Source organism: Ptychodera flava, chromosome 14, assembly GCF_041260155.1.
Source record: "Ptychodera flava strain L36383 chromosome 14, AS_Pfla_20210202, whole genome shotgun sequence".
Classification (NCBI taxonomy): Eukaryota; Metazoa; Hemichordata; class Enteropneusta; family Ptychoderidae; genus Ptychodera; species Ptychodera flava.
In genome coordinates, this window is record NC_091941.1 from 30,738,151 (window position 1) to 30,757,339 (window position 19,189).

At 37.1% G+C, this 19,189-nt stretch overlaps 3 protein-coding genes across 5 annotated transcripts in view; 2 read left to right on the top strand and 1 right to left on the bottom strand.

Annotated features, from left to right (window-relative positions):
- Positions 1-19,189, top strand: part of LOC139150144 (small ribosomal subunit protein uS12m-like) — a 629,842-nt gene that overhangs the window by 382,011 nt on the left and 228,642 nt on the right. The gene's annotated exons all lie outside the window — the stretch shown is intronic.
- On the bottom strand, positions 1,939-14,118 carry LOC139150132 (dual specificity protein phosphatase 10-like). Its single transcript, XM_070722309.1, has 3 exons — positions 13,130-14,118; positions 6,850-7,188; positions 1,939-3,676 (listed from the first exon to the last, which is right to left on the bottom strand). The coding sequence occupies exons 1-3, from the start codon at positions 13,983-13,985 to the stop codon at positions 3,411-3,413; spliced, it is 1,461 nt and encodes a 486-aa protein (XP_070578410.1). The 5' UTR covers positions 13,986-14,118; the 3' UTR covers positions 1,939-3,410.
- The window catches only part of LOC139150133 (YLP motif-containing protein 1-like), a 37,518-nt gene continuing 33,747 nt past the window's right edge, over positions 15,419-19,189 (top strand). For 2 of the 3 annotated variants that reach the window (XR_011556198.1, XM_070722310.1), the window contains exons 1-2: positions 15,437-15,738; positions 18,003-18,197. Coding sequence is in view for 1 of the 3 variants with exons in the window: in XM_070722310.1 (XP_070578411.1) it covers positions 15,595-15,738; positions 18,003-18,197 (339 nt within the window). In the remaining 2 variants the exon portion in view is untranslated. Of the gene's footprint in view, positions 15,739-18,002; positions 18,198-19,189 lie in introns of all 3 variants that reach the window. The other variant, XR_011556197.1, reaches the window with a different exon arrangement.

Below are 19,189 nucleotides of genomic sequence, written 5' to 3' on the forward strand. Positions count from 1 at the left end.
GTTGATGACACAGTCCCCACTTGCTAATAATGGGTACTTTGATTACATGTCCTCAGAGAGGATAGAGTCCTCTTCATTAATAAGGTCTGTGATAAAAATACTTTGATACAATGGCGCTCAATGGCCAAGAATGAGTTCCATGGTGATGAAAACATAAAACCAATGTAGGCCACCATCCTAAAGTTCATAAAATGAGTCAACTAGGAATTAATCAACAGGATGTTGCAAAACATTTTTGCATACAATTCTAACACTCAACAGATTATCACTGGTACCATATTTCATAAAGTTTGATGCAGTATTTACAACACTATGAGATCAACATCTGTATCAAGTTTCATCACATTTGACGTTGTATTAATTTGTGGCTATATCACCCTAATTAGGAAAGTTCATTACTTATGCAATTACAAATTAATTAAAATGACACTGATAAATGTCTTTTTCAATGTTAAAGCAATGTGAGCTTAACATCAGTTAACATATCTGTATAAAGTTTCATGAATTTGATGCAGTACATATTTCTTGACATATCAGCCTACTTACGAAACTTCAATAATTGACATGTTACTGCTACATGTTACTGCTCATGACGTGAAACAAATTGACGAGCATATGTATGAAATAGGTCAATGTCAACTTTGAATGATACTGGTGGAAATATGTCTGAGTTATGGCTCTGTACATGAAAACATTGTAATAAAATGGCTGCCTAGCGACCATATTGGATCGTATCACATAAAAATCGACGTAGATATGTATGACATAGGTCAATGTCCTTGTACCAACTTTGAATAAAATCGGTTGAGATATGCCTGAGTTATGCCTCTGTATATGAAAAAATCGTAACAAAATGGCCACACAGCAGCCATATTGGATCGTATCACAAAACAAATTGACGTGCATATCTATGACATTGGTCAATGTCCTTGTACCAACTTTGAATAAAATCGGTTTCAGATATGCCTGAGTTATGCCTCTGTACCGGTATATGAAAAAATTGTAATAAAATGGCTGCCTAGCGGCCATATTGGATTGTATCACAAAACAAATCGACGTGCATATCTATGAAAGTGGTCAATGTCCTTGTACCAACGTTGAATAAAATCGGTTGAAACATGTCTTGAGTTGTGGCTCTGTACGTGAAAAAATCGTAATAAAATGGCCGCCTGGCAGCCATATTGGATCGTATCACAAAACAAATTGACGTGCATATCTATGACATTGGTCAATGTCCTTGTACCAACTTTGAATAAAATTGGTTGAAACATGTCTGAGTTATGGCTCTGTACATGAAAAAATCGTAATAAAATGGCCGCCTGGCAGCCATATTGGATCGTATCACAAAACAAATTGACGTGCATATCTATGACATTGGTCAATGTCCTTGTACCAACTTTGAATAAAATTGGTTGAAACATGTCTGAGTTATGGCTCTGTACATGAAAAAATCGTAATAAAATGGCCGCCTGGCGGCCATATTGGATCGTATCCAAAAACAAATCGACGTGCATCTGTATGACATATGAAGTAATCCTGTACCAAGTTTGAATGAAATCGCTCCTTGCATCTCTGAGATATCTGCGTGAACGGACGGACGCACGCACACACGCACGCACGCACGCACGCACGCACGGACATGACCAAACCTATAAGTCCCCCCGGACGGTGTCCGTGGGGACTAAAAAGTAAACTACCAGTACATCAGCAAGACATTTTTCATGTTTCACTAATCGGTTGCTTTTCACTGTTGGGTAGTTTTTTAAAAGGCTGATGAATCGCCATGGTTTGCCTATCTGGCTGTCACAGTTGCTCTGACTGCTGCACAACTTAACAGTGATTTGAATCTAGTTAGCGATGAATGTAGCAGCAGCCAACATACACAATGTCTTGGCTTTTTGTGACTGATAATTTAAATTATGACACCACAAAAAAAAATTGTTTTTGAGTCAGATGTGTCCAGAGTTGCACAACCACATTGTCACAATGACACAAAACTCCTTGACAATGAAAATGACCTGATATAATGACTTTGGCCGAGTAAGATACTGTTACAGCAAAACATTTGAATTGTAAATTGGCACAAAAGTTTTAAACATATACGCATATTTTCGAAAAAAGAAAATACGCGATATAAATGTACCGTACATATCACTGTAAGCAGTTTGTAGAAATCTGACTGTAAATTGCGTAGGACGAATGCTGTTGAGGGACCCCTAAGCCATCAAGGCTAGTGACATGGACTACAAGAAACAGAAACAGACATGAAAATTTGTAGATCTCCATAGAGATAATCAGCTGCCTGAAATGTGTTATCGAGAAAGATTAATTTCCAATATTAACCTTTGTCTAACCAACTCATCCAAGCATGTGCATGCAGGGATTTCAAGGGAATGAGATCTTAATTCAACATGAAATTGACCACAAATCTTCATTAGAAGTCTGACTTGTGGGTTCCTAGAGTTGATGTGGGGATAAATCTCTTCCATCTCAAGAACCTCCTTTGTCAAGTAAGCGGTAAATGAAAATATAACATCTACAGGGTGAATTTTTCATTCTTAGAAAAACTAAAAAATTAAAAAATACTACTTTGTTTCTTTGCACACAAATGCAAAATACTGCTTTGAAAAATACAAATTAAGATTTAACTTTCATAAGTAGTATGGCATCGTCTTTGGTTATATCTCCAATAAATATACGCTACTATGAGTATGATAAAAAAAAATTCACTTGATATGCTTTCAAAAAATATGAGTACAAAAACTTGGCAAGCAATCCTGTCATTATTTCAACATGAGCTGTAACACATTGTGTTTTAAAATACAATACTGAATATGATCAAATATTACCGTAGTCACAGAACTTCATATGGTATTCCAATCTTACTTGATTTTCATAATTGTAAATATTTCAGATGTGTAACGGACACATTGCCTGAGTTGGGATAAAAATCATTTGGTGACTGGTAGTTTTTTTCCTTTTCAAGATTTCCAATGTGAATTATGTGCACAGTTTGAGATTGTCTGCTTCAAAGGAATATTTCAAGGTGGTTGGGAAGTTGCTCAGTCGAGATGAAATATCTCCCTGAGTTAGTTTACTGATTAAAGGTGATTGTTTCATTTGTACTACAAGGATTGGACCATAAAAAAGCCCATTATCAAGATGCATCTCTCACGTTTAGCCTAGTTTCATAATGATGTTGAACGTCAACTGGGAATTCTGGGTAAAAAAATCAAGGTCATGGTTTTATTCTTTGGTGAGAGTCTACAGAGTCTGAATATCAAGATGATCTGTTGTAAATTTACACGTATCACGTCATCTGTTCTTTGGACAGAACACGGTAAAATCTTGTTCGTTGCACCAGAAGTAGTGTCCCTTAGTGCTGATGTTTATTTTGTAGAGAAATTTCCTTACACCGCTGTCTCAATACCTCGTAGTCTTGGATGAAGAATCCTTGGTGAAGTGCCGTCATTCAGAGCGCTTTCAAATTCCATCAACTGTCCCATGAAATTTAAGTTTGGTGAAATAATCGGTCGTTTGTGTTTGATATACTGATAAGCATCTGTCATTGTCATTTTGGTGTGTTTCATGATGTAGGAGATGCATATCGTCGCTGAACGGGAGATCCCGGCTTGACAGTGAACAAGGACATTCAAACCCTTGTGTCTGGCATCATCTGCAGCAAAAGAAAGGAAAAAAGTCTATCTGTTAGTGACAAGAATACACAAGCAACTAAATACAGTACAAGACTTCATTAATTCTTTAAAAGATAGATGCCCACCTGAATACCTGAGACTTTGGAAAATGGAAAAAAGGCCACGCTAGATTAATCCACTTTTCCAGCATTATTGGATTCTACCTTGCTTTTAAGCCGTTGTAGTCATCATAACTACTTTAGAGAGCCACACATGCCCAAGAAAACAGGACAAGAATACAAATAAGATTCCCAGCATCTAGATCTCTGGATGTGAATATTTGAGAAACAAAAAGGGAAAATGAAATATCTATGGATTGCTAATGATAATTCTGTATGGCACATCTTGAGCACAACCTTTACTGCAAAAATAAAACAAACTGCCCTTTTCCCCCCCTCCATGTAAATAGAAATGCCAATCAAATATCAGTGCCTGCAATTATTTTCAACTGCTGCACACTGTGTTTGTCCATTAGCGAGTTAGAATTCAGTAACATCACATCCAGTGTGGGCAGTTAGGTTACATAATAGAATCTTGAAATCCTGACAATATGCGCAGAATGTTGAAGAAAACCAATATTACAAATGGTTAACATTCAACTCACTACGTATGACACTTGACATGGAATGAGTTACATCATGCTGCTGAAATCTGGTATTTATTTTATGCTCTAACGCTGTCACACAAGATATCCATCACGAGTTTTAAATGCTGAGTGAAGCCTTACATGCTTTACAGTACTTTCTTTTCTGCACCTATGCTCTCAAGGGGAAAGGGTATGCTTGTATAACAACATCTCTACAAATGAACTCTGTTTTACAGGCTGAATGACTACAACTCTCTTGACAGATGTATGATGTTAGATAATTCTTGAGTCTGAAAAATGTTTACTGTCACTCAGCAAAGATCGAAATGCTGCCAATGAATTCACTTTAAAACAAATGAAGGGTAACCCATCATTGCTGCTGAGCATAAAACAAACATCAAATTCAATATATGTTGATTGCAAAATAATAGATTTAGCCATCGCACAATCTGTCTCCTTTACTTCAACAAATTAAATCATACATAAGTTGTGATTTACATTTACTGATGCTAAAATAAGTGCTTTGTTTAATTACATTGTACCAAAGTCTACAAATAAAGAAATCAGTAAATAAAAAATAAATAATGTTATCACACACAAATATATATTTACTATATGCGTGTGTGTGCACGCACACCTGTGTGTGTACAAATTTATTCATAGACTCAAACGCAATCTAATTTAACAACATACTTTAATATCTGAGCATAAATGTCAAACCATTGTAAACGTAAATCACAGCCCCAGTACTGTTTAATTATTACTTGTGTGTGTATTTGCAAATGCATGTTTGTGTATGTATAGACAGATAGATAGGTCTCTTTATCTACATATATGTCTGTGCAATGTACATTATTATTGTAATAAACATGAATTGCTGTGCATTGAACATTTCAGCTTTTATGATATATATTAATGGAAAAGATCCTGATAGCCAAGTGACGGTTATGAAATACAAATGAATGAAATCTTCACAAATCAAATATGTGAACTGGGAAGCAATAATTGCTTGCTAGTGTGTTTGCAAAGATTTCAAGTACCGCAAACGCTGACTGGAATTACATTTCCAATTGGATTAACCTGGCCTGCATTGGATTGCCTGGGAGTTGTAATTTATGTGTATTTCCTTGGCAACACAACATAGTACAGTCAAAAGTGGATTTCGTTTTGCATGAGAAGGTGATCAGCTTTTATTTGTAGAAGAAGTGACATTCTATAACAAGGGGAAATATTTGCAAGGCTGGGATTTTTAATTTGGAGACACCATGGGGAAATCTTCTGATCTTGTCAACTGAAAGATAATAGACAGAGCTGAGGCGAGGCCTGGGAGAATCAACCTGACAGCCTGAAATTATTTGGTTGAGTCACAACTTGCAAATGCCAATCTGAATTTTCACTAATTTCCAGCATGAATTGAAAATAGCTTCACTAACTAGCATGGCACTGACAATCTTTCTGTTCTGATTGCGTTTTTTTTCGAGTGGCAGCTGTGAGCCGCCACTTTCAGTGCTCACTTGACGTGCATGTACTTCTTGATCACATTTGTGACAAAACATTTACGACAAATCATGGCATTGACAATAATTGCATTGGACAGAAGGATGTGTTCAACTGCAAAGTTTTCTAGTACTGCAAGCCCCCAGGTTTGTTTGTGGCGAATAGTATAAGTGCTCAGAATTTCTGACTGACATTGAGCCTTGACGTGCCGTGAGCCAGTGCCCTGCAATGCATGTAAGCAAGGTGATTTCCTACTGAGAGAAATATCTCCACACATCAAAAGCCATAAAACTCTCAAAGGATGCAATGAACACACCATGATTTGGCAGAAGAAGCTCTCGAGGTCACTTGATGTCTTGTAATTAAGTTTCAACTGATTTGTCAAGTGAGTTGGGACTTTTTAAAATCTAAAATCAGAGATCCCTGGGAAATTAAACTTCTAGGTGCCATCCAGGGTTAGTTTCAACCTTGTTTCCACTCCACTTAATATGTCACAAGTGATTCCATAATGGTTCAAAACAAAGTGCGTTAATTCTTTTAAGATGCAGGGGACAAAGAAAAATAATTTGTATAGACACTCTGACACAAAGGTGCAAGAAATACATTATTTTCAGAATTGAATTATACTGCAAATGCTTAGAAAATAAATACACCACATCAAATCTTTTTGCCAGAGTGAAAGTACAGTCAGATTTTTATAAATCAGTACATCTTAACTTTACAGTTTGCCTCAGTTGAAGTTAAAAATTTATGAGAACATTCAATCCTTGATTCAATTTAATTAAATATACATTTTCAATTTAAACGCTAAAATTCCATAAGATATATTAAATAAATTGAACGTCAGGTTGGTGGCACTTATTTTCCCAAAAATTAAGAGCTGATCTCTCCATAGTTCGGTAAGCTTTTACAAGACTGTGTTTAAATATTGATCAAGCTTAAGGTGATCAAGAGCTCACTCACATATCAGAAAAGAGATTCCAAACTGACAAACACAGGATGCCGAGATAAGTCAGATGAATAACTTACGTAAGATTGGATTTTGTATAATTTCGACTGGGACGTACTTACCAATGAATTCAGAAGCCTCCTCAAAATACTGTGTCAAGTTCTGTTGGCAGTTGTCAGATGCAGGCAGTCGTTTGTAGACGATGTCGGCCGTTTTCTCGAAGTAAAGCGGTATGTGCGACGTCACATTCAAGATGTACTTGATTTTTAAGCGTTCCATGAGTTTGATGTCAGAGGCGTCCTTGTCACCTCCAATATACAAGAAGGGTAAAATCTGGGCTGGGGGAAGATTCAAATGTGATATTCTTTCGTCGGGGCTCTCACACAACTCCGAGGGCTCGTCAGTTCTCAGTGAATTTGCACACAGGTTTTGGTACTGCTGAACAAACGTTTGTATTCCCCCTGTGAATAAATCAAGAGAGAAGAGGAAAAAATGTTACGACTTTGATCTGGGCCATATGTTTTGCTTGAAAAAAGTACTACCAGTAGCTAGCAGTGTTATGCATCAAATTAAAAATACCTTGTCAAAGTATAGAGAAATCTATGAGATTGGACTTTTATCCGTCTTGCAACAGCTGACTGGGAACCATAAAAAAAAGTACTTTCAACAGGATTTAATTTGAGCGTTCTGCAAAGAGACACATGGCATCTTACAATTGCAACTGAAAATAATGAGTCAAGGCCAGTCACTAATCACATCTTTTCAGGAGGAGTGAATATTCAAACAAGGACAAAAGATCTTTCTCTTACTGTACTTTTAAGTTTCACATTCTACTACAACTATTCACAATAATTGGTCAGCGGAAAAAAATATAAACATATCATATTCTGACCAACGGATACACAATTCCTATATCAATACATCATGAAACTTGATGCAACATCTGTCCTAGATAGTATCTGCATACACTAGATAGTATCACACACTACTATTTCTATGCAAATTAAAACATACAGTACAGCAGCAATGACCAGAATATCACTCCTTATAAATCTAAATCTGTCTCATTTAGATCAATATCTCTTTCAAAAATACGAATAAACTTTCTGGACCAGACAAATACAAGTAAGGCATTGTTGAGGACAATGGTACAATTATTTTACTGATTACTGTAATACATTATTTCAGAGGACTACAAAGGTTTCCGTACACTATTAACAAATATTTCAATTGAAACATCTTGAAGGTGTGGCAAACACAATGCTACAGTGCCAACAAGCATCATCTCCAACTTTTGAAATCCACCTGGCAACAGAATCCGCCTGTGCACATTAAATATGGCCAATAAGAAAATGAAAAATGCCACGCTGCTTCTGCTTTAGGCTCTGTCATGTGAGTAATTGCCTGTGCAGCGACAGCTATAAGAGTTTAGGGAAATAACAACACTGGCAGTATGAATTATGTCACTGGGCCTCAAGCAGTTTTAGACATGTTGCTATCAGGTAATGAGCAATTACATATAAGATTAGCTGTGTTGATGTGCCATATGCAAGCATTTCTGAGGGTTAAAATCCATAAACTGGGGCCAACAAGACTGACTCAATTCTCTCAACGCAATTCACAAATTTGCAGGCCGCCAATTTTCTTTTCAAATCAGCAGAGCCCTGATATCTGTGTTAACAATCATGCTTCCGGCAATGCTTTCCAAGGCTTTCCTTGGTCTCTGACCCACATGGACATATCAAGGGCACATAAAATAGCTGCAGCGTTTTGTCAAAAAATTTACAGTTTGAAACATCCAATGTGATGAATTATACTTCAGGCTCGTAAGAGCAATAAAACAAATATTTGACTTTCAGTTCCACAATTCTTCACCTCCGCTTGGGTATTAGATGTCGGAAATTTTACCTAATTTACTGGCAGGGTTACGCCGGACTTGAATAACGGCCTGGTTGTGAGCTAAACGTACTCATCATGAGTCTCGCAGGATATTGGAATGTATCGAGGCAATTCAGTTTACAGTGGGCTTCAACAATATCAGAATAGATGGAGATAGTTAATAACAAGAATACGTACTGCTAACAGGCAGAGTAATGCGTGTGTGTGCTCTGAATTTTTATGATGGCAAATTGTATAACCTTGCTTCTTCAAACACAGCAACAAAAAACTATGCATAGGAAACTGCTGTCTGCTGCAAATTTGTCATGTTATTTACATATAAATGAATGGTAATGTCATCAAAGTAAAATTTAAATTTGTCAGTATTCTAGTGTCTCCGCAGTCTTATCAAAGTGGCTGCAAATGTTTACTTTTGAATGCCTGCAACCGACTATTTAATTTTACATTGACTACACTTGTGCTGTTTTTCACCGCCTAGCTGACCTACATTACTAACCTGCAGAAGTGAAAATAATCTACAGTATAGAAATATTGGCCAGAATAAATGATGTCAAAGTTATGCATGGTATCTGTTTGTGTAAAACCCTTTTTTCTTTATGGTTCAACTTGCTGTAAGGCTTCCTGAACCAAGCCTAAAGTGAAAAAGATAATGATAAATTAACCCTTTGAGTGCTGTATTTTTCCCACCAAAACTTTAGTGCAATATTTTACCAATTTTTATGAACTTTTTTGTATTTTTCCTGATAATTTTGAACCAAATGAACACAACATTTCATTGGCCACAGTTATTTATCAAAATTTTGGCAAAAATCTGACCAAAATTATTTTATAGGGGTGACAAAAATGACTTTGGCGCTCAAAGGGTTAAACCATGATGAAAGTTTTCAGGTCATCTGAGCAAACAACGATAAATTTATGACGATTATCCAGATACAGTAAAATTCCTCAATTGAAGAATTGTTTGCTTAGATGGTAGCCTTGACTGTCCAACACTCAGTGCAATGTTAGGTTAAATTATCTCATGGAAGTGTAAGGAGAGTCTCCCACTGACATGTATCAGGACTGGCGGTTTGATAAACTCCATGCAAACATCAATCTTCAGAACGCAGATGATAACACACTGGCCAAACAGCCATAATTTCCATGACAGTTTATAGCAAAATGATGGATAGGTGTCATATGTTTTGCACAATTTGACTGTCATCACAAATTATGTTTCGCAGGTATTCAAATCCTATCAGCATTTTGCAACACATTTTTTTTCGTGAAAAAGGATGAAATTCCCCATTTTCCCCCTTTATGACAGTATAATAAGTGGAAAATTAAACAGAATCTTCTAACATCAGACAAGTATCTCAGTTTATTGGTTTTCCTGTTCTTCTCCACAAGCATTAGCATCTGTTTCAAACGTACACTGATAAGATTTTCTCTCTTTTTTTCCTACTTTCTACTTCATCGATTCACCTATCAGTGATGTTTCAAGGTGCGCAAACACTAGCGACTGTATCATCTTCTTCTGATCTATGCATATACAAGCTCATCTAAATGCCGGGCTTATCAATCACTCCTCTCGTAGTCACTGCAAGTGAAGTCGCAGCCTACGCTTCCTATACATACTCAACATCAGAACACAGATCGGTCAAATCACTCCGTGCTGAAGGGAGCCATAAATAATATTTTATTTGATGACTGCAAAGTAGGCGAAATCAATACCGCTGGCCGTAATAATCAAAGTCACAGAGAGGTCATCTTTCATGCCACATGCTATATATGGTCATAGCAACTCCGATGGAATGCCCAAGTAATATCACACGAAAATCATTCTGACTGAACTATCTGCTTGTATATGACTTTGAGACATTTGAAAACTAAATTAAAAATTGAATATACATTATACTAGGGATGAGAATACTTTACATTATTTTGAGTATTATTACAAATAAATTAAAAATTGGCAGAATTTTGATACACAGAGCTACATTTAAGTTGCTAGACCAAAAGCACTTGTACTGTAGAATACCAATAGACAGTCACACATACTCACAATTTAACCTATTTCTTTATGCAAAGAAACACAAATTCGAAAACTTGTGAGAATTTTTTTTAAGAACTCTGGCAAATTTCTATACAACCCAATCAGGCTGTTGTTAATACTAAACCTGTCATTATAATTAAGTATGTATATTGCTTGTAGTCATATCCACAGAATCATTCTGTAACATGCATTATCATGTACTACAGTGTCTCTCCATCTGTGAAAATTGAGTATACATGTTTATGAATTGCCCTTGTCAAATCTTCACTCATCACTGATTTGTCCACAAGGTTAATAGAGGTTGCATGCCATCAGGTTTGGCTGGGATTGGTGTATTGGAAAGTGAGTAGTGGCCAATTACAAGACTGGCCTAATTTACTGCTGGTTTCCGCCAGATGTAAGGTACATGGCAGTCTAAGTCAGTCTAAATTGCATTCACAAACTTTGAAGCGGTAGTATGCTTTGACACTGAATGACAACAACAAATCTTCAAAGTCTGAAGAAAAACTTCTTGCAACATATTTTCATATTCGCAAAGCCAAAATTAAGAGTATCCAAAGCGGCTTGGTGTAGTCTTCTATAATGATATATCAATGAATTCTCTTCTCTACACAAACGATTGGATTGGCTATTGCACATCTAGATCATCAGTTCATAATACTCAACCCATCTTGATTGGCTATTTAATTCAAATGTCAGCAAGATACTTTTTAAAGTTTCACTATATAATTATACCTCGGACGATTATCAAGTTATGCAGACAAAATGAAAATATTTTGTTTTCTTGATAAAGTAATGAATATGCCCCTGATAAACTTACACCATATATTTTCAACAATTAATAAACTACGGTAGCTACTTAACTGATGATGTTTTCATAATATTTTTTGTATCAGTCAAAGTTTATAGGTCTGTTCGCTGAAGCATATCAAAACGCTATTTTTGTCTTGAAAACACAGCCAGTAAACATCTGACTTCACTGTTATTGTTAAAACTTCCTTGATTCATTTTTTCGACATATACAAAACAAGGTGTCTGTACAGCAGGTCTGAGGCAGTGGTGATACACTGAAGTTAACACAGAGTATTTCAACATATGGGAAGTATGACAGGCAATTGCAGAAGATAAGCAGAACAAAATTAGAGGAAAAATTGTGAGAGTTTCAACTACTGGAGCTTTCTCAAGTGTACTTCACCAATATGACTGCTTCACTGGCCTTGGATGGACTTCAACAATTTCAATTACAGTATTGAGAGTGACTATACCATAGTAGTACTAGATCAACACACAGGGTGAAAAGATTTTATGACATGTAAATATTTGGAATGAAGATGAAGTGGAACAGTCCTGCAATGTTACAGGACATAAAATCTAATCAACCATTTTAAATTGCAAATTTACAAGGGTCACACCTGTGACCTTCATCTTTAAGTTGGCAAAGTACTTGATTGATCTATGCTGGGATCTATGCACTCAAATCTATATGTTGTGTTATTTTCTGAGAAAAACAAACTATGCTGATAAAAAACCGAGATGTGTCGTACTTCAACCTTTCAAGTATTTTATCTAAATAAGAAAAATATTTTAAAACTTCGTCAGTATGTGGTTATTATAAACTAATCTTGATAATATGCAAGGCTGCATGAGGTAGGAACATAATTAGTCATTATGTGTTTTAGCTTAATCACAGATGGTGGGGGTTAATGGGAGGCATGAGGTACATGACTGGACTTCCTCAGTGAATTGCCTATGTATTGTTCTTGTTGTTCAGAAGCTGCGAAACTGCCAGGTACGGATGTTGTGATTTCGTCATCAACTCATGACATCACCCTCTCGTACTAACCCGCTACCAAAAACCAGTCTGAACTAGTGTTGCAGTTAAATCTTTTCCTCGGGTAACACAGAAGTTAAAACATTTCAAAAAGGGGGGAAATATTAATTCGGACATTCAGGCATTCGTCTTGTTATGGCAATTACAGTACATTACCGTTACATTCACAAATAAGTCGTGTTGTAACTTGTAAACAAATCCCAACGCACTCTGGTGAACTTTGTGTATACCAGTATTTTCGTACACAATAGTGACTAAATAAACAAGCGCCTGATGACGTAGGAAGTTATTATGAACCTACGTACACATAAGTCATCAACTTTGGCCCATTCAGTTTTGAACGAAGAAAATGTCAATAAAATCATATGCGTTTGGTATCCAATAGCTGGATTTTTTTTCATTTTTAAATGTCATTTAAACTTTATAGTTTTTTCCATTTACTTTAACTGCACGGCGCGGTAATCCCTGAAATGACAAATTCAAAAGCGCGGGACTTTCAAATAAATCTGTCAAATGCTATTTCAACGTTGAAAAAATGTATAAATGAAGCTTTCCGATCAAACTGACTCGAATTCACCAGATTACACAGAGCCGACAGCGTTGTAGTAGGGATTTTAGTACTCATGAGTAGACTTACCTTTCAAAAAATACGTTGAAACTCCTTCTTCGCGTAAAGTTGTCAACACTAAGTTCAGTGGGTGCATAGGTGGCAGAGAATCGAGATCGCTCGTGTTTTCGTCGTAAACGACAACGTCTTTGGAAAACCGTTTTTGGAAGGCAGCTTTGCCTTCGGTTGAAGTTACGAGATCTGCTAGAGTAACCTTTCCCTGTTGAAGTCTCTTTTTGCTAAGTCTATCGGAACAACTTATATTTAAGGCTTCCGAAATGTGGATGTTGTTGTACGCCGTGAATGGCCTGCAGTCAATGATAATGATCGATTTGTGAGGTTTCATTAATTTTCCAGCAAGTTCTCGGACTGTCATATCCCTCACGTCACCTTCGTTGTTATTACTTCGGCAAGTTGTACAATTAACCGCATTTGTAAACTTAACCCTCCTTTTCGTGATTGGCATCCTATTGGAGTTCACTTCGGTTTTGAGTTGTAAATGGTTTGAGTCCAGCGAGGAAGTGGGGATTCGCCGGGGCGGTGGTGTAGCAGACGGGTTTCTCCTGTTGACGGCCGTCAGTCCGGGCATGGGAGTTCTCGTTGTTGGTGGGGGCAAGCTGCTACTTCGAAGTTTGAGGTTTAGAGATTTCCTATCCAATTTTGGGACGCAGGAAGACCCACACTTGACCTCTGGCATTACAAAACAGCGAACGTGACGGACACGAAGTACGGTTACTACGATGCTCTGTATTGAGACCATACAATCCCAGAGAGAGAGAATGATCCGACAGAATACACCGATGGTCGAGACATTCAGGATTGTCGCCGCGTCTACGGTTAACTCTACGACCGATAACGCTTCGGTAGTGTATCTTATGATAACCATTAAAATAGTTTTACAAGAATAATTTCCGTCGGTTGAAATGGAAAGAGCGTGATAGTCAGTTTTCAGCGGTGCCGAGGTAAACACGTCCGTAGGTCGCCGAGAGAAATATAAGAACAGCAGACAGTGTTCTCGACCTTACATGGAACAGACCATTCCATTTTTGGCCTAAACAATGACGTCATCTTGTTACTAAAATTAAACGGCGAATGTATTTCCGAAGATGATATCATTGTCCGACCAGTTACGAAAGCTTACGATTGGGAGTTGACCTATTTATAGCTGTGATAATTACGTCCATGCATGTAAATGACCATGTCATTGTGCAATCTTATATATAATTATTTGTTGTTTACATCAAACTGATAAAATAAATGTTGTCAGTTTTGAGATTTCGGGCTGTTTTCACTGTTTTCGTCAGGATGTTTGCTTGTATTGTTGGTAGTTCGCATATGACACGTTCGAGCCGACGCGAGCCGAGTAAAACCGATTGTGGTTCTGGAGACAAGAAGCAGCAAACACACTAAAATTTTTCACAAGAATTTCAGAATCAGGTACGAAGCACAGCTGATCCCAACATGGAAAATCACAGTGGAGTCCCCGCCCCATACCATGCTTAGGTTTTCGATTGTTGTATTGAAAAGAAAACTTTTGGGAGACCTTTTTGATTTCTTAGAGTGGAGGACTTTTTTGGAAAAAAATTGTAAGCCATCCAAGGAGAGGAATTGCTGTATGAACACAGAAAGTGTATTTGTTGCCACTTCCCTGAGATCAGGATAAAAAGAAATGATGTGAGGTGCTATTAAAAATGTAGTTTGATATGATATATTTACTTCCCTTTACCCCTCATTTGCTGTAGACTATTTAGTTACTACATTCTTTATAGCAACTTCGTATTGTTTGACATTTTAAGAGCCGATGTATATGCATTTCCTCAGCAATAACACTATGGATTCAATTTGCTTTCGAGTTCATAAAAATGAGCTTTGAGGTCCAGACATTACAAAATTTTCTACTTTGGGTGTTGGGAATTTTCCTGCCCTTGTTGGTTAACCTAGTCTACAAGCTTTTGTAATGACTTACATGTAATATTAAGTGACACGTGATAATATTTAAATATATTTTTCATGTATCCATACACATACGGAAATTTATGTCCAAAATAAGATAATCGTAATAATAATAATAATTCTAATAATAAAAGAATTATGGATGCTAAGAAATCGATCCAAAAATCCTCTCCCATTCAAAGCTGATAGTGATGTACTTTGAATGATAAGAGCATATCAAAAATGATAACGTCGACGAACAATTTTATTTTATCTTTGAAAATATCGATGTTTATCGCTATAAACTGTAGAAGCTAGATGACTTTCCAGAACAATGCATCTCATCATGCAATCACGGGACATGCGATTGTGAATCCGAAACTGAATATGAGGACGAAATAAAGTGGTACTATCACTTAGCTTTTTCGTAGTCTTTCAGCGTCCGGAATGGCTCAAGTCACTCATTTGCAGAATTTTGCCCCAGCGAAGTAAGACACTTCGAACCAACCCGAGCTCAAACATTAATTCTGTTCAGATTACCCGTCTTCTCATTCATCAGTAGAATGTGGAACCAACAACCACCGATAAACCCGAACCAGTACTACCAGCAATACCAACAACAAACAGCATGGCCTGCAGCGCTCGTAAACCCAGCACCGACCGTGAACCAGCCAGGAAGCTCTGGCGAAACAGATAACAACTCTGAGGTAAATTCTTACTGTTTTTCATCCTTTTCCGCAATAACCCGATATTAATTATGTTTCTGCTACACACAGCCTAATACGCAATACCATAGCTAAGCCTAATAGCATGCTACTGAAGATGGCGTCTTCAGCTCGACAGTATGATGTTGATCTTTTTTATGTGTTTTTATAATATCAACTCATATAGACGGTGAATGAATGAATTATATCGTCTTATTTGTTTGAAAGAAGCACAATTCTGCGAATTTCTCCTATTCCCACAGCTTAATATACCTCAAAATTATTTTTCCAACATCCCCACTCTACCAAATCATGAGACTTACGGTATTGTGATCGACCATGTCACATGGCATCAGCAATTTCCCCTCAAAAAGTTAATGTACATACAGTGATCCCACAAGTCAAAAGAAGAAGTAGCACCACCAGTGGTGGACACACTAATTAATCACTTTTGACCTAGGGAGTCATAAGTGCAAGAATACTACTAAGTAGCCAGAGGCCCTAGCTCGAAAAATTTAGCTCTACGGGGAGGCGCAGGCAGTCAGTGAGTTTTGGTTTTTGCGACCTCGCTCACCATTAGAGCTACAATGCCGAAGGCCTGTAGCGCTCAAAATAAGCATGCCGCACATGGCGCAGCATTTTAATGTGAAATCCCGTATATATATTGCATTTGGTCCTACCCATTTATCACTTTGTAAGACTAAACACTATACTACACTAACCTTGTCGTTTATTGGGTTTGGTATGTGTTCAAGCATGTCGATCGCGTTCCGTATCTATTGAGCATGTTTCTGGGAGCCGCCATTACCAGAAGTTGGTCATGGCGACACCCAGAAATGTTTTGGAGCGTGATCTACGTGTTCCAACAAATACCAAACCCCACAAACGACAAGGTTAGTTTAGTCTTCAGTAGTGATAAATCAGTACTACCAAATGCAGTATATATGTGGGATTTCACATCAAAATGCCGCACCATGTGCGGCGCGCTTATTTTGAACGCTACAGAACCTTTGGCATTGTAGCTCTATTCGTGGGGTCACAAAAACCGAAACTCGCCGACCACTTCAATTTTGCAGCTACCATAGGCCCCAGCTAAGCTGTTCCAATTCTTATCCAAAATGTTTGTGTCCACTTAGTATGACTTATCTTGACACAGGCTGCACTATTTCAAAATTCTAGGGTCTATGCTATGCAGCTCTTTTTGTGTGAAGAATCTTCTTGAAAATGTCATGGAATATTCTACTATCAATAGGCCTTTATGATTGTTTGCATAATAGATGCTGTAACTTATGTATAATTCAGTTTTTTACATGCATATAAATGATATTGCATTCATCATTTGGCAAAATTCCACAAAAATGAACTTACAGTATTGAAGTCTTATCTGGGTACTTAACTAGAGTCAAGTTTCATTATTTTTAAATAACTAGAAGCTAAGAACTTATATCAGAACATGTTCTTTCTCCCGATTGCCCAAAGTGATTCACTTGACTATGACAGAAACCTGTGAATACCAATTTTGGTAAAATCCATGCACACACATGTAATTGAGCATCTTACCATATTGGTCCTCAGTTGTCTGTTGAACTTGGATGCAGGGATGGTGTCAGTGACCAATTTACATAACGGAGAAGAGCAAAAAAATTACCATTCACCAGAAGAAATTTTCTTATGTCATGTCAGCCCTAAAAATGTTTCTGCACATTTGCTGAAACACCTTTTTTAAGGCTATTACATTTGAAATAGGGGAGGATATTATATTTATATGAGATTTCCTTTCTCTTACCCAATACAGTAACAAAATGTTAGATTTAGATGCATGAACAGTTGCACAACTGAACATATATACTTTTCTGTTACTTGTCAAACTGCACTTTACAATAAGAAGTGCTATTCTTGCCTGTATAAAACAGTGCAATTGCAAATACTGCAAAAAAAAGTGTTCAATTCTCAAAGAATTCATGTACATGACAATGCTTTAAATTGATTGAGATGCCCGCAAACAACAAAAGCATAAATTTCAGTTCAAAATTCACTCATCTGACAACTGCTTAACATACCGTTGTTGGTTTTTGCCATTTAAATGATTTCACTATTAAACATATACTGTATTTCACCTCTTTTTAACAGTGATGAAAAATATTCAATTCTTTGTCAAAATAGGGAAAAATTTATGTATTTCTGCTTGAATGTCAATGGTGGCAGTGTATCAAAAGTGCACATAGTAGTGGAATTGTTTTAATGGATCATGGCTTTTCAATCAACAGAACGATTCAGCAGAAGTGACAAGGCTGCAGCAGCTTCAACAGCAGGCTCAGCAATGGCAGCATCAGAGACAGTGGATTGAATATCAACAGACTTTGATGCAGAAACAGTATGAGCAAATGTGGGGTCAGATGTATCAGCAACAAGCTATGGTGGCACAGTACCAGCAGCAGCAATATCTGCAGACAGTTTCATTGGTAAGAAATGCAAACATAAATTCTTTGGAAATGTCCAAAGAGTAAAATTCATCGTGAAATGCAATGAAGTAAAATGATCACCAGAAATTTACAATGCAGATCTGTACATCAGTGTGTTGATGGGGGCAATAACTTTTACTTCAGCTTCTCAGAGCTATTCAAGGAACACTCCATGCACCGATTCTTCAAAGAGTGAACTCTAAACTGCTCTGGGATTAAGAACTTCAATTTGAGAAGAATTGGGATCTAATGCATGAGATCTACAGTAGTGTGTATAAAATGTTGAGTTATTATATTAGAACTCTGAACTTTCAAAAAAGGTACTGGTCCTTTCCAAACAACAGTGGCAAGAAATTGTTTGTTAGTCACTTATAGATTGGGTCATGTCCGTCCGTCCGTCCGTTCACGCAGATATCTCAGACATGCCCTGTTCAATTTCTATCAAACTTTGCACAAGGATAGTACCCTATCCCATACAGATGCACGTCAATTTGTTTCACAATGCGATCAAATTTGGCCGTGTTAGAGGACTTTTTAGTTTACACCACCGTAGACTCCCATGTATAAGGCAGTTCTCCATAGACTCCCATGTATAAGTCAGTTCTGCATAGAATCTGGGCTAATGTGTAGCGTTGAATAAGCTCTTATCCAATTGGGTAGCTGAATCTTACCAATATAATTAAAACAATACAAATAGACTCCCTAAGTCGCTGTGAATAGTGACAATGGACCAATCAGAGAAAGAGCTTATTCAACGCTGCACATCAGCAGTAGAATCCCATGTATAAGGCCAAGTAAAATAAAAATTTAGTTTCTCATCGTATTCATATTGCAAAAAGGATGCAGTGACACAGTTTTTAGCCCCACGGATGAAGTCCAGAGGGCTTATAGATTGGGTCATGTCCCTCCGTTCACACAGATATCTCAGATATTTTGACAAAATGTCACGTGACCTCGGTGACCTTTGACCTCAAATATACATATTTGTCCAT

What these genes read in the sequence shown, in the direction of transcription:
- LOC139150132 (XM_070722309.1), bottom strand. Translation starts at nt 13,985, where the DNA reads ATGGTTATCATAAGATACACTACCGAAGCGTTATCGGTCGTAGAGTTA. An exon ending in TTCAACGTATTTTTTGAAAG is followed by an intron (nt 7,189 to 13,129) that starts GTAAGTCTACTC and finishes ATTTATTCACAG; the next exon opens with GGGGAATACAAACGTTTGTT. An exon ending in GGAGGCTTCTGAATTCATTG is followed by an intron (nt 3,677 to 6,849) that starts GTAAGTACGTCC and finishes CTTTTGCTGCAG; the next exon opens with ATGATGCCAGACACAAGGGT.